Source organism: Stenella coeruleoalba, assembly GCF_951394435.1.
Source record: "Stenella coeruleoalba genome assembly, chromosome: 10".
Classification (NCBI taxonomy): Eukaryota; Metazoa; Chordata; class Mammalia; order Artiodactyla; family Delphinidae; genus Stenella; species Stenella coeruleoalba.
This window is the reverse complement of record NC_137156.1, coordinates 70,811,256-70,826,018: the sequence shown is the minus strand read 5'-3', so window position 1 is coordinate 70,826,018 and position 14,763 is coordinate 70,811,256. Positions and strand designations below refer to the sequence as shown.

The 14,763-nt window shown below is 41.1% G+C and overlaps 1 protein-coding gene across 1 annotated transcript in view; it reads right to left on the bottom strand.

Annotated features, from left to right (window-relative positions):
* Window positions 1–14,763, bottom strand: part of CACNA2D3 (calcium voltage-gated channel auxiliary subunit alpha2delta 3) — a 787,629-nt gene that overhangs the window by 370,520 nt on the left and 402,346 nt on the right. The window contains exon 11 of the mRNA XM_079935575.1: window positions 11,686–11,799. Coding sequence (XP_079791701.1) covers window positions 11,686–11,799 — 114 coding nt within the window. The remainder of the gene's footprint in view (window positions 1–11,685; window positions 11,800–14,763) is intronic.

Below are 14,763 nucleotides of genomic sequence, written 5' to 3'. Positions count from 1 at the left end.
TCTTTCTTTCTTTCTGTCCTTCCCTCCTCCCTCCCTCCCTCCCTCCTTTCTTTCTTCCTTCCTTCCTTCCTTTATTTCTTCCTTCTACTAATTCTTTCTTTCTACTTTTTCTCCCTTTTATTCTGAGCCGTGTGGATGAAAGGCTCTTGGTGCTACAGCCAGGAGTCACTGCTGTACCCCTGAGGTGGGAGAGCCAACTTCAGGACACTGGTCCACAAGAGACCACCCACCTCCACGTAATATCAAAGGGCGAAAATCTCCCAGAGATCTCCATCTCAACACCAGCAACCAGCTTCACTCAACGACCAGCAAGCTACAGTGCTGGACATCCTATGCCAAACAACTAGGAAGACAGGAACACAACCCCACCCATTAGCAGAGAGGCTGCCTAAAATCATAATAAGCCCACAGACACTCCAAAACACACCACCAGACGTGGACCTGCCCACCAGAAATACATGATCCAGCCTCATCCACCAGAACACAGACACTACTCCCCTCCACCACGAAGCCTACACAACCCACTGAACCAACTTTAGCCACTGGGGACAGACACCAAAAACAACGGGAACTACGAACCTGCACCTGCAAAAAGGGGATCCCAAACACAGTAAGATAAGCAAAATGAGAAAACAGAAAAACACACAGCAGATGAAGGAGAAAGATAAAAACCCACCAGAACTAACAAATGAAGAGGAAATAGGCAGTCTACCTGAAAAAGAATTCAGAATAATGATAGTAAAGATGATCCAAAATCTTGGAAATAGAATAGACAAAATGCAAGAAACATTTAACAAGGACCTAGAAGAACTAAAGATGAAACAAGCAATGATGAACAGCACAATAAATGAAATTCAAAATACTCTAGAAGGGATCAATAGCAGAATAACTGAGGCAGAAGAACGGATAAGTGACCTGGAAGACAAAATAGTGGAAATAACTACTGCAGAGCAGAATAAAGAAAAAAGAAAGAAAAGAACTAAGAACAGGCTCAGAGACCTCTACGAAAACATTAAATGCACCAATTTCGAATTATAAGGGTTCAGAAGAAGAGAAAAAGAAAGAGACTGAGATAATATTTGAACAGATTATAGTTGAAAACTTCCCTAATATGGGAAAGGAAAAAGTTAATAAACTCCAGGAAGCGCAAAGAGTCCCATACAGGATAAATCCAAGGAGAAACACGCCAAGACACATATTAATCAAGCTGTCAAAAATTAAATACAAAGAAAACATATTAAAAGCAGCAAAGGAAAAACAACAAATAACACACAAGGGAATCCCCATAAGGTTAACAGCTGATCTTTCAGCAGAAACTCTGCAAGCCAAAAGGGACTGGCAGGACATATTTAAAGTGATAAAGGAGAAAAACCTGCAACCAAGATTACTCTACCCAGCAAGGATCTCATTCAGATTTGATGGAGAAATTAAAACTTTACAGACAAGCAAAAGCTGAGAGAGTTCAGCACCACTAAAGCAGCTTTACAACAAATGCTAAAGGAACTTCTCTAGGCAAGGAACACAAGAGAAAGAAAAGACCTAAAATAAAGAACCCAAAACAATTAAGAAAATGGGAATAGGAACATACATATCGATAATTACCTTAAATGTAAAGGGACTAAATGCTCCCACCAAAAGAAACAAATTGGCTGAATGGATACAACAGCAAGACCCATATATATGCTGTCTACAAGCGACCAACTTCAGACCTAGAGACACATACAGACTGAAAGTGAGGGGATGGAAAAAGATATTCCATGCAAATGGAAATCAAAAGAAAGCTGGAGTAGAAATTCTCATATCAGACAAAATAGACTTTAAAATAAAGACTATTAGAAGAGACAAGGAAGGACACTACATAATGATCAAGGGATCGATCCAAGATATAAAAATTATAAATATTTATGCAGCCAACATAGGAGCACCTCAATACATTAGGCAAATACTAACAGCCATAAAAGGGGAAATCGACAGTAACACATTCATAGTAGGGGACTTTAACACCCCACTTTCACCCATGGACAGATCATCCAAAATGAAAATAAATAAGGAAACACAAGCTTTAAATGATACATTAAACAAGATGGACTTAATTGATATTTATAGGTCACTCCATCCAAAAACAACAGAATACACATTTTCTCAAGTGCTCATGGAACATTCTCCAGGAGAGATCATATCTTGGGTCACAAATCAAGCCTTGGTAAATTTAAGAAAATTGAAATTGTATCAAGTATCTTTTCCGACCACAACCCTATGAGACTAGGTATCAATTACAGGAAAAGATCTGTATAAAGTACAAACACGTGGAGGCTAAACAATAGACTACTTCATAACGAAGTGATCACTGAAGAAATCAAAGAGGAAATCAAAAAACACCTAGAAACAAATGACAATGGAGACACGACAACCCAAAACCTATGGGATGCAGCAAAAGCAGTTCTAAGAGGGAAGTTTATAGCAATACAATCCTAACTTAAGTAACAGGAAACATCTCGAATAAACAACCTAAACTTGCACCTAAAGCAATTAGAGAAAGAAGAACAAAAAAAGCCCAAAGTTAGCAGAAGGAAAGAAATCATACAAATCAGATCAGAAATAAATGAAAAGAAATGAAGGAAACGATAGCAAAGATCAAGAAAACTAAAAGCTGTTTCTTTGAGAAGATAAACAAAATTGATAAACCACTAGCCAGACTCATCAAGAAAAGAAGGGAGAAGACTCAAGTCAATAGAATTAGAAATGAAAAAGGAGAAGTAACAACTGACACTGCAGAAATACAAAAGATCAAGAGAGATTACTACAAGCAACTCTATGCCAATAAAATGGACAACCTGGAAGAAATGTACAAATTCTTAGAAATGCACAACCTGCCAAAACTGAATCAGGAAGAAATAGAAAATATGAACAGACCAAACACAAGCACTGAAATTGAAACTGTGATTAAAAATCTTCCAACAAACAAAAGCCCAGGACCAGATGGCTTCACAGGCGAATTCTATCAATCATTTAGAGAAGAGCTAACACCTATCCTTCTCAAACTCTTTCAAAATATAGCAGAGGGAGGAACACCCCCAAACTCATTCTACAAGGCCACTATCACCTTGATACCAAAACCAGACAAGGATGTCACAAAGAAAGAAAACTACAGGCCAATATCACTGTTGAACAGAGATGCAAAAATCCTCCACAAAATATTAGCAAACAGAATCCAACAGCACATTAAAAGGATCACACACCATGATCAAGTGGGGTTTATTCCAGGAATGCAAGGATTCTTCAATATACGCAAATCAATCAACGTGATACACCATATTAACAAATTGAAGGAGAACAACCATATGATCATCTCAATAGATGCAGAGAAAGCTTTCGACAAAATTCAACACCCATTTATGATTAAAAACCCTGCAGAAAGCAGGCATACAGGGAACTTTCCTCAACATATTAAAGGCCATATATGAGAAACCCAACCGCAACATTGTCCTCAATGGTGAAAAACTGAAAGCATTTCCACTAAGATCAGGAACAAGACAGGGTTGCTGACTCTCACGACTCTTATTCAACATAGTTTTAGCCACAGCAATCAGAGAAGAAAAGGAAATAAAAGGAATCCAAATCGGAAAAGTAGAAGTAAAGCTGTCACTGTTTGTAGATGACATGATACTATACATAGAGAATCCTATGCTATCAGAAAACTACTAGAGGTAATCAATGAATTTGGTAAAGTTGCAGGATACAAAATTAATGCACAGAAATCTCTGGCATTCCTATACACTAATGATAAAAAATCTGAAAGTGAAATCAAGAAAACACTCCCATTTACCATTGCAACAAAAAGAATAAAATATTGAGGAGTAAACCTACCTAAGGAGACAAAAGACCTGTATGCAGAAAATTATAAGACACTGATGAAAGAAATTAAAGATGATACAAATAGATGGAGAGATGTACCATGCTCTTGGATAGGAAGAATCAACATTGTGAAAATGACTCTACTACCCAAAGCAATCTACAAATTCAATGCAATCCCTATCAAACTACCACTGGCATTTTTCACAGAACTAGAACAAAAAATTTCACAATTTGTATGGAAACACAAAAGACCCCGAATAGCCAAATCAATCTTGAGAACGAAAAACGGAGCTGGAAGAATCAGGCTCCCTGACTTTGGACTATACTACAAAGCTACAGTAATCAAGACAGTATGGTACTGGCACAAAAACAGAAAGATACATCAATGGAACAGGATAGAAATCCCAGAGATAAACCCACGCACATATGGTCACCTTATCTTTGATAAAGGAGGCATGAATGCACAGTAGAGAAAGGGCAGCCTCTTCAATAAGTGGTGCTGGGAAAACTGGACAGGTACATGTAAAAGTATGAGATTAGATCACTCCCTAACACCATACACAAAAATAAGCTCAAAATGGATTAACGACCTAAATGTAAGGCCAGAAACTATCAAACTCTTAGAGGAAAACATAGGCAGAACACTCTATGACATAAGTCACAGCAAGATCCTTTCTGACCCACCTCCTAGAGTAATGGAAATAAAAACAAAAATAAACAAATGGGACCTAATGAAACTTCAAAGCTTTTGCACAGCAAAGGAAACCATAAACAAGACCAAAAGACAACCCTCAGAATGGGAGAAAATATTTGCAAATGAAGCATCTGACAAAGGATTAATCTCCAAAATTCATAAGCAGCTTATGCAGCTCAATTAAAAAAAAAAAAAAAAACCGAATCCAAAAATGGGCAAAAGACCTTAATCGACATTTCTCCAAAGAAGATATACAGACTGCCAGCAAACATATGAAAGAATCCTCAACATCATTAATCATTAGAGAAATGCAAATCAAAACTACAATGAGATATCATGTCACACCAGTCAGTATGGCCATCATCAAAAAATCTAGAAACAATAAATGCTGGAGAGGGTGTGGAGAAAAGGGAACCCTCTTGCACTGCTGGTGGGAATGTGAATTGGTACAGCCACTATGGAGAACAGTATGGAAGTTCCTTAAAAAACTACAAATAGAACTACCATATGACCCAGCAATCCCACTACTGGGCATATACCCTGAGAAAACCATAATTCAAAAAGAGTCATGTACCAAAATGTTCATTGCAGCTCTATTTACAATCGCCCGGAGATGGAAACAACGTAAGTGTCTGTCATCAGATGAATGGATAAAGAAGATGTAGCACATATATACAATGGAATATTACTCATCCATAAAAAGACATGAAATTGAGCTATTTGTAATGAGGTGGATGGACCTAGAGTCTGTCATACAGCGTTAAGTAAGTCACAAAGAGAAAGACAAATACTGTATGCTAACACATATATATGGAATTTAAGAAAAAAAAATGTCATGAAGAAACTAGCGGTAAAACGGGAATAAAGACACAGACCTACTAGAGAATGAACTTGAGGATATGGGGAGGGGAAGGGTAAGCTGTGACAAAGCGAGAGAGTGGCATGTACATATATATACACTACCAAGTGTAAAATAGATAGCTAGTGGGAAGCAGCCGCATAGCACAGGGAGATCAGCTCAGTGCTTTGTGACCACCTAGAGGAGTGGGATAGGGAGGGTGGGAGGGAGGGAGACGCAACAGGGACGAGATATGGGAACATATGTATATGTATAAGTGATTCACTTTGTTATAAAGCAGAAACGAACACGCCATTGTAAAGCAATTATACTCCAATAAAGATGTAAAAAAAAAAAAAAGATAAGCCCTCACTCCTCACTCAGCTCAGGAATTTTGCTCTCCAGAGTGGCACCTGTGCCCGGAAAGATGACGAGAGAGGGATTCCTAGGCTTTCCAAAATCACCCCAGAGCTACCGAGGCAGAGCTAAGTCTTTCAGTACCTCTGAGGCCACTAGGATACGGTGGGATTGAGGCTTTAGCTTCCAAATTGTGCAAAGGGAGGAAGGCCTGGGGCAAAACTCCCAAGAGAGCCCCTTCTTAGAGATCGATGTGATACCAGTTCAAAGGACACAGATTTCCAACAGTTCCCAAAAGTGCCCCGAAGCCAGGTCCCCAAACCATTCTATGATCAAGGGCTTCCCTTTAACCCCACACCAAGAGCTGCTTGTGTCCACCCCTCCTTGTAGCCCCACCAGGCGTCTTCCAAGGCCCCCGAGTCCTGGTTGTCTCTTGAGGGGCCTCACAGCTACCACCTCCACTTTTGTTTGGGAGGTAACAAAACAGACAACACTCAACTGAAATAGCATTCACCTTTGAGGTTGCCCTGTGCTTTTAGAAGAGGAAAATCATTTAGGTGCACCCCGACAGCCTCGTCCTAAGGCTGCACAACTGGCTTTCCTCTTACTCTCTGCGTGCAGCCCCAGTGGGTTTAGCAACTATTTAGCAACAGACGACATATAATCAAATGGGTATAACTGTGTTTACAATAATACTTTGTTTACAGACAGTAAAATTTTAATGTCATATAATTTTCACAAGTCATAAAATATTCTTCTCCTTTAGCTTTTTTTTTTACCCCATTTAAAAATGTAAAAATTATTCCTAGCTCAAGGACTGCCCAAAGCAGGCAGTAGGCCATAGTTTGCCAACCTCTTTTTAAAATCTCTAACTTATCAATTTCTTACCTATCCACTCTGTCTTACACATCAGGGGAGGTAATGATTAATAATTCTGTGACCTTTCTCTTTTTTTTTTTTTTTAGTTCACTTGAAAGAGCAACTATATAAATGGCAGGTATAGCCATTTTTCTAATTTAAATGTAGAAATGTAGGCAGCTTTATTTCTTAAGTAGATCCTGGAATGAGTCCCTTTCATACTAAGGAGTTCATATTTTATTCCAAGTGTGTAAGCTGCCATGAAGCCACTAACCAATGTATATTAGGCAAAAGTAAATGGCATCCAATAAACGAATAAAGAGCTCCTCATTTCTGTTCCCAGCAATAACATGCTGGCAAGGGACACACTGCATAGGCAATCATGATGTCGCCTTCACAGACTCATAGTTAAATCACCAGTAATGGCTTCCTTCTTCCAACTCATTCTATGCTTTATTAAGCAGTTGCCTCGCACAAGGCCCTGATTAGGAAGCATTAAAACGTGATACCCGGGGCTTCCCTGGTGGCGCAGTGGTTGGGAGTCTGCCTGCCGATGCGGGGGACATGGGTTCCTGCCCCGGTCCGGGAGGATCCCACATGCCGCGGAGCGGCTGGGCCTGTGAGCCATGGCTGCTGAGCCTGCGCGTCCAGAGCCCGTGCTCCGCGGCAGGAGAGGCCACAACAGTGAGAGTCCCATGTACCGCAAAAAAACAAACAAAAAAAACATGATACCCACAAGTGCTCCCCTGGCCTGCTCCCCATTTCCTTCTCCTTTCCTTTCTTGGAACCCAACTGCCAAACTGTAAGGAAGTCCAGGCTACTGTACTGAAGAGAGAGGACTCACAGGGTCACCTGGAGGATTAGACACCGCATGGAAAGAGAGCCCTCAGGGAAGAGAACCAAGGCAGCTCTGCCAGGCTCACACATGAACACAGCTTCCTCAGTGACTTCACTGGACACCACAGGGAGCAGACCCAACCGCCCAGTTAACCCACAGAGTTGCAAGAAATAATAGATGGTTATTTTAAACCACTAAGTTTGGAGATGTTTCATAGCATTGCTACCATGAAATGATTCTCTTTCCTTTCTACCTTCACCTTGTTTCTTCTAATATTGATAGTTTTCTATTGCTGCATAAAAAGTGACCACAAGTGCAGTGGCTTAAAATAGCACATGTTTGTTATCTTACAGTTTCTGAGGGTCATAAGTCTGGGCACAGCTTAGCTGAATCTTCTGTTCATTGTCTCACAAAGCTGCAATCAAGGTGTTGACTGGGTTGTGTTTTCAACTGGAGGCTCAACGGGGGAAGAATCTGCCTCCAAGCTCATTCAGGCCGTTCACAGGATTCATTTCCTTGTGGCTATAAGACGGAGGGTCCAGCTTTTTTCTGGCTGTTGGCTGGAGGCAGGCTGCCCCTAGTTCCTTACCACATGGAATTCTCCAAACAGCTGCTAATTTCATCAAACCAGCAAGGAGAGTCTCCTGGCTCCAGGGAGTATCCAATCCCTCTTTCAAGGGTTTTCAATTAAGTAAAGCCCACTCCTGATAATATCCTTTTAGTTAGCTGAAAATCAGCTGACTTGAGACCTTGATTACATCTGCAAGATTCTCTAAACTTTACCATATTCTATTGGTTAGAAACAAGTCACAGGTGCAAACTACACTCAAGGTGAGGAGCTTATACAGGGTGTAAACACCAGTGGACAGGAATCATGAGACTACCCTTAAGGACTCAATGCTATACTTCTCAGCAAGGACACAATAGAGTGCATGGTGGTGGACTGATCAGAGATTCAGAATCTGTCCTCAAGAACTCACCAAACCAGTGAAAATGAAAACTAGGCCCAGAAGTGATTACAGTACTGGACATTAAGTTATACACTTCTCTTATACAGCTCTGAGGAAGTATAAAGTGTAGGACTCAGGTAAAGACAAGATGGCATCTGGCTGGAGAAGAAGAGGGAAAGCTTATGGCAGACCTAAGAGAAAGGAAGAAATACCTAGAGGCTGGGTTAATCTAGAGCAGTGGTCCAGAACCCTACACCTATGGGTATGTAAAGAATTTAAGTGAAGTGGGCTGAGAGGAAATAATGGAGCATGATGGAGGCCATGGCCAAAAGGAGCAGGCATTTGCCATCTAAGGGAGCAGCCATTCCTCAGCTCCAGCCGTTTTTTGCCATATGAGAATGCTGGCTCCAACGTGCCATGTGTACCCCTTTATGAAACTAAAACTTTAAAATTTTATATTCTGTCTCCAGATTTTAAAATCATGATCAGTAATTGACAATTTTTTAAACAAAGTATGAGCCAAGAAACACATACCTGTGCACTGAATTTGACTGAGGGAACAGGCCCTCATAAAGGTAAACAGAGGGAAGCAGAAGTGGCAGAGCCCACCAAGTAACCAAACCCTATTCCTTGGGCTATTTCTGTGGCAGTAGTTCCCAAGTGCAGTTCGCCCACCAGTAGCATCCACATCACCTGGGAACTTGTTAGAAATGGACATTCTCAAGCCCCACGAGACCTACTGAATCAGAATCTCTGGAGGTGAAGTGAGCAATCTGTGCTGGAACAAGCCCTCCAGATGATTCTCATCCTCACTCAAGTTTGAGAATCACTGTTTTATAGGAATCAGGTTCCAGCCTTAAGATCATTTTACTCTCTCCATTTCCTGTTTCTGTAATCTTGAAGATAGCCAACAACAGCATGACCCAACCCTCTACTAAGTAACATTCAAAACAATAGAGAAAAATGACAGCTTAGACATGACACAGCATCTCTTTAACACAGTGCTAAATCACATTGGGGTTTTATGTAAATTTATTACCTGCACCTTCACAGAGAAGTCATCAAGAAGAGAATGTATATGCATAAGAATGTCATGGAACTCTCCAGAACGGCGTAGGAGGGGAGGGATCCTCCTATTAATTTCTAATCATAGATAAAGGCCCTCTTGCTACAGAAAGAAAGTCTGCTTCTGCTTGGTAATATTTTATAAGTAGATCAAACTGCTTCAATGTAATGTTGAAATTTCCAGGACCCTGGTTCCAATTAATCCAAGAAAGCACCTGGCCTGAAGTCAATATTGTTCCTTTGGAAAGATACGTTGAAATTTGTGTTTTGTCTGAAGCGTTATGACTTTGCAGCCTTCATCCTATGCCTCTCCCAGCAAGTAAGGATAGGATGTTTAAATTCTAATATTCCTGGGCTACAGCTATCCATCAAGTATCACCAAGCAAGAGGGATTCATATGATTCAGCACGAGTCTCACAAGATAATACATTTGGTATTAATGTAGCTGCTTATTAAAAGCCCCTTTTACTTCCTTCTTTTATTTAAGATGGTCCTAAATAATGTGAAATATCCTTCAACATGCTGTGAGATGTCACAGCATCTGTGAACATCTTATTTGACCACAAAATGTCCATGGCCCTACCCATGTTTACTAGTGCTGTGGCCTCCCCCCCAGGCCCCTCAGTCACTCAGCCACACCTCAGGGTTGTGCATTAGGTAGTGGCCATGCGCCCAGCGTTGTGCTGTGTGCTGCGGGGGTGCAAGCATAGCCAGCATCCTCCTCACTCTGCATCACATACATTTATCAGGAATTAACTCTGGCCTCTACGTGTCCCTGGAAATCATCACCTGAAATATCTCATTTAAAATCACCTTGTCCAATAGTGAACTTCCATCTTATTCAACAGTTGGACTCTAAAGTCAGTGCTTATTGTGGGAGCTGCATTCAGCCAAACTTATTCTTGGATCTCCCTCACGCAGGTGCCATGCCAGAGTCCCACCTACTCTCAGCAAGCCCAGCACAGCTAGTTTTCCCTCCAGCTTCAGAAATGGTGGTTTTCTCTAAGGTTGAGCAATAGGGGAGGCATCCATTTGGGGACCATGTTGTACGAAATATATATGTATCTTTAAGCACCAGAATCATGCTTGGTGAGGTGAGATGCCTGTGCTAACAGAGACACATGGGGACCAAGAATGACTGAAAGAATGTGCAATGACTGCTCACGCTGACTCAAGGGTACATGCTTTCTGGATACAGCTGAGTGCACAGTTCTCATTTGTCTTCTGTTTCTTTTTGCCATGGGTGTGGTTAGTTCAATTCCCAGAAATTAAACATACAGAGTTGAAGAAGCAGAATGGACTTGGTCTAGATAGCCTCATGCCCCAACAGAAAGAGTCAGAGTAATGCCACTGGCACATAGGATAGGAAAGCGCCTTTGTGATACCCCCAGGATAACACCCTCTCTGACACACCTCTTTTCCTTGCTCATATTTCACCATTTAGTTGAGATAGTGATCACCAACTGCTAATCTGCTGATTGGTGTCCGCTTGAGGAACTTATTAAAAACACAGAACCCTGGGCCACACCCTCAGAGATTTTGATTCTGTTTTAAGTGTACAATAGGATCCACAATTTAAAAGATCTCCATAGGGAATTCAAACTGGCTAACAGCTTGAGGAACTCTGGGTTAAGGCACTCAAAAGACACCAAAAACCTTGATATCTGTCACTGATACCCTAACATATGTGTTTATCAGATAAATAAATGTTAGCTTGGCAACCAAAGAAAGAATTTGAATAGAGAACAAACAAGCTTTGACAAGAGCGAGGAACAGCACTGGGGGATGGAAAGGAGATTCTGGATGGTAATGAGGGCCCAGGAAGGAACGATAGGAACATCGAAACATAAAGGAGATGGCTGCAGGGCCACCATGGCTGCCTTCACCATTCTATAGATGCTGGGTCCAGCACGCAGCCCTGGCTCCATGGAAAACAAAGAGAAGCACTGTCCATTAAGGTCAAAAGCATACTTCACAACGAATCTTTTCACTGAACACACTAAACATGTCTTCATGGGTTTCTTCTCTCTGCCAAAGAAGTTTCACTTTGAAAACAAGAAAAGCCATAGTATTCAGTCTTGGTCAACCAGAAAACACAAGGCTGAGAAACCACAGGTCATCATGAGATTAAATCTACATGGGGTACTTATCCATGGACAATCTGGAGGTTACAATGCAATATAGATTCTCCACACGTGGCACTGCATGGACGCCATCAACATCGGCTTACCTTTCGATCTGGCCAATTGTATTTTGCAAAGATAGTGTCATAGGTGTCCACTGCCCCATCAGTGATGAGCATAATGGCCTGGCTGCAGATGCTTCCTTGTCCAGTGTGGTTGAACTGTGGGAAGAAATAAGTTCAAACTGAAAAACTCATCAGAGGGCTCTGTATATCCATGAGACTTCAGAAGCATGAGATCTTGGGCTTAGGAAGCCTCTTAAAATGAGAGCTCATTCTGCATCACCAAAAAGAACCTACAGGATAAGCCTTTCCCCACTTACGGATTTCCGTATTTGCTCTGAAAAGCTGGAACTAAATACGAACCACAGAAGAGAATTCCTAAAAACACACACAAGGCAGGAAGTGAGATTCTAGGACAGTTAACCTCCCTTATCTTCAAGCATGGATAACACTTCAGAATACAAGTCCAAAGGAGTTGGCACAACAACCTTTTAGAAACACATTTACTGGCAGCAGAATATGTGACAGGTAACATCTCTTTAAAAATCTAAATGAGTCTAGTTTGAATGAGTCTGATGGATGCAGACTGTGCTATGTAATAAAATCAAGGAGGTTTTGTACACATAGAGAATAAAGTCAGGAACGTGCCAATTCAGACTACACTGTAAGAACCCCATTTTTAGGGTTTGTTTTAAACATATATTTGTTAACGTGTAACATTATATATTTGTTTATGTATGTTAGTATGTATAGCATGCTGAAATTCCAAGATTGTGCCCACTGGGGTACAAAACTCTAAATTTCAACTTTCAGTTTTACATAGCATTTCAAAAGTGCCCAGCCTTTGTGCGTGGTAGCTTGGGTGACCAGACTATGGTTGTCAGAGACTCCTGTCCTTCCCCTGAATCTGGTGAAGAATCCCCTTAATGAATGCTATTAATGCTACAATTCAATGCTACAAAGCAATGTCCTTTAAAAACCCTACAATTATATGACAATGGGGAACACACAAAACAACTTTAACCTTCAGTAGTGAAAACTCCCACCACTACAATCTGTGAAGTTTATTCATTTATTGTAAAATTATTTCCTAAGTGCCCACACAGCACTGAGGATGAAACACAAAAATCTCTTTGCTTGTGTAGTTTGTATTCTATTTGATGAGATACCAAAGAAAGTAAGTAAATTATGTTGTAGGTAAATTATGTTGTATGTTGGATAATGGTGATGCTAAGTCAAAAAAAAAAAAAAAAAGCAAGAAAGGGGATAGAAAATGCAGAGGGCCAACTTTAGAAAAAATAATCGGGGAAGACCTCAATGAGAAGGTGACATTTGAGTAATACCTGAAGGAGGTGAGCATCTGGGGTAAGAGCCTTTCAGAGAGAGCAAAGAGCATGTACAAAGGCATGGAGTGACAACGTACAGGCACGTTCAATATGTTGACCATGACACGAGGGAAGGATGGAGGCAGCCCTTGGATTTGCTGCTGGCTCCTGATGAACCAGAGCTAAGAAAGCACTCACACTGAAGAGTAATGCCCAGTCTCCATGAACTCAGAATACTACTGGAGAGTCTGAAGTTGCAGTAATTTGAAAGCAGATTGGATGAATGGATGGATGGATGGAATGAATTGCCTCATGGCTGTATTAGGACAACGCAAAACCAACTCAAAACATGCATGGAATACCATAGTACAGCAGAAAATACTCAAACACATCTCAGCACCACAAATTGGTGCCTAGGATAAGGTCTCTTTTCAGAATATCCTTTTCTCCATTTATAAGATGGCAATAATATGCTTATATGGTTGTTACAACACAGGTTATATGTTCATTATATGCTGGGCTACAAGTATTAACCTACTTAATCTTTACTACCCTCTGAGATAAGTACTATCATTAACCCCATTTGACAGGTGAGGAACAGAGACACAGAGAGATTAGCTATCTTGCCCAAGATCACACAGCTAATATCTGTCATAGCTGAGATCTGAACCCAGGCAGTCCGGCTCCAGAATCTACTCCCAGATTCGGTACATTCTACCTATGGCGTCCCAATGATGAGATGACATTCCTCAATCCAATGGCTCCACAAATGTGCATTTCCTTCTCCTGCTCTTCCTCCCTTTATCCTTTCCAGTGTTCCAGGGTGGCACGGCAGTCACCAAGGCCACTACCCTGAGAGTGAGTGAGTGCTCCTTAAATTCTGTGCCCTTGGAAAGTGCCTCACTTTAGTCTTGGCCCTGACAGCCATTCCTGCAACTCAGACTGGACAGATGTCCTTAAATTAATGAGCAGACAGGGCCCATGATACAGTATCAGTAGGTAGAAATACCTGAGAACTAAGGCCATCGGACCACAAAGCTTTCCACGTAACTCCTATTCTACTGTCTTTATTGACATAACTTACTATTCTAGAAAACTCTTGCTCAGGAAGATGAAAACTGCAAATAACTTTATTGCTTATTCCAGGAACTTCCTGAAAGACCCATCAACTCTTCAACAGAAAGCATCAAAGGACAATTTACACCCTAAAACTCTTTGAAACCCTGACCTCAAAATCTTCCCCTTGCTGCATCCACCAATCCTAAACTATAACTTAGGATTCGTACCCAGTTTCAACAAAGCCTCTTCCCTTTCCTCCACTTTGAAGACCCACCTCAACTAGACTTTCATAGTCTCAATAAATGACTTTGTCCTTTCCTCTCTGAGATGCTACTAAGATACTACCAACATAGTGCAATAAGAAAGAACAGCTTTGCAGCCTTGTCTTAACAACAGGTTGTTCTGGAGATGTTTTGGAGAGCCTGCAATACAACACAGCCTTCACGGCATTGGATAAACCCAGTGACGTGCCACTGAATACAAGTGATGTATGCATTTGGTCACAGAGGCTGCAGAAGGGAAAAAAAATCAGGACACCCCGGGACTGTTGTTCATATAACTCATTTGAAAACATCCTGGAAAAACTCTCCCAAACAAAAGGCAAGAAAGAGAGGGAAATAAAGATATCTGAATACTGCAGACTGGAAGAAGGGGCTGCCCGGAGCTATTTACTCAGAACCATTACTTTCCTCCGTGGCTGAGTCCCTGGTTTTCTCTGCAGCAATCTGCAGTTGGAGAA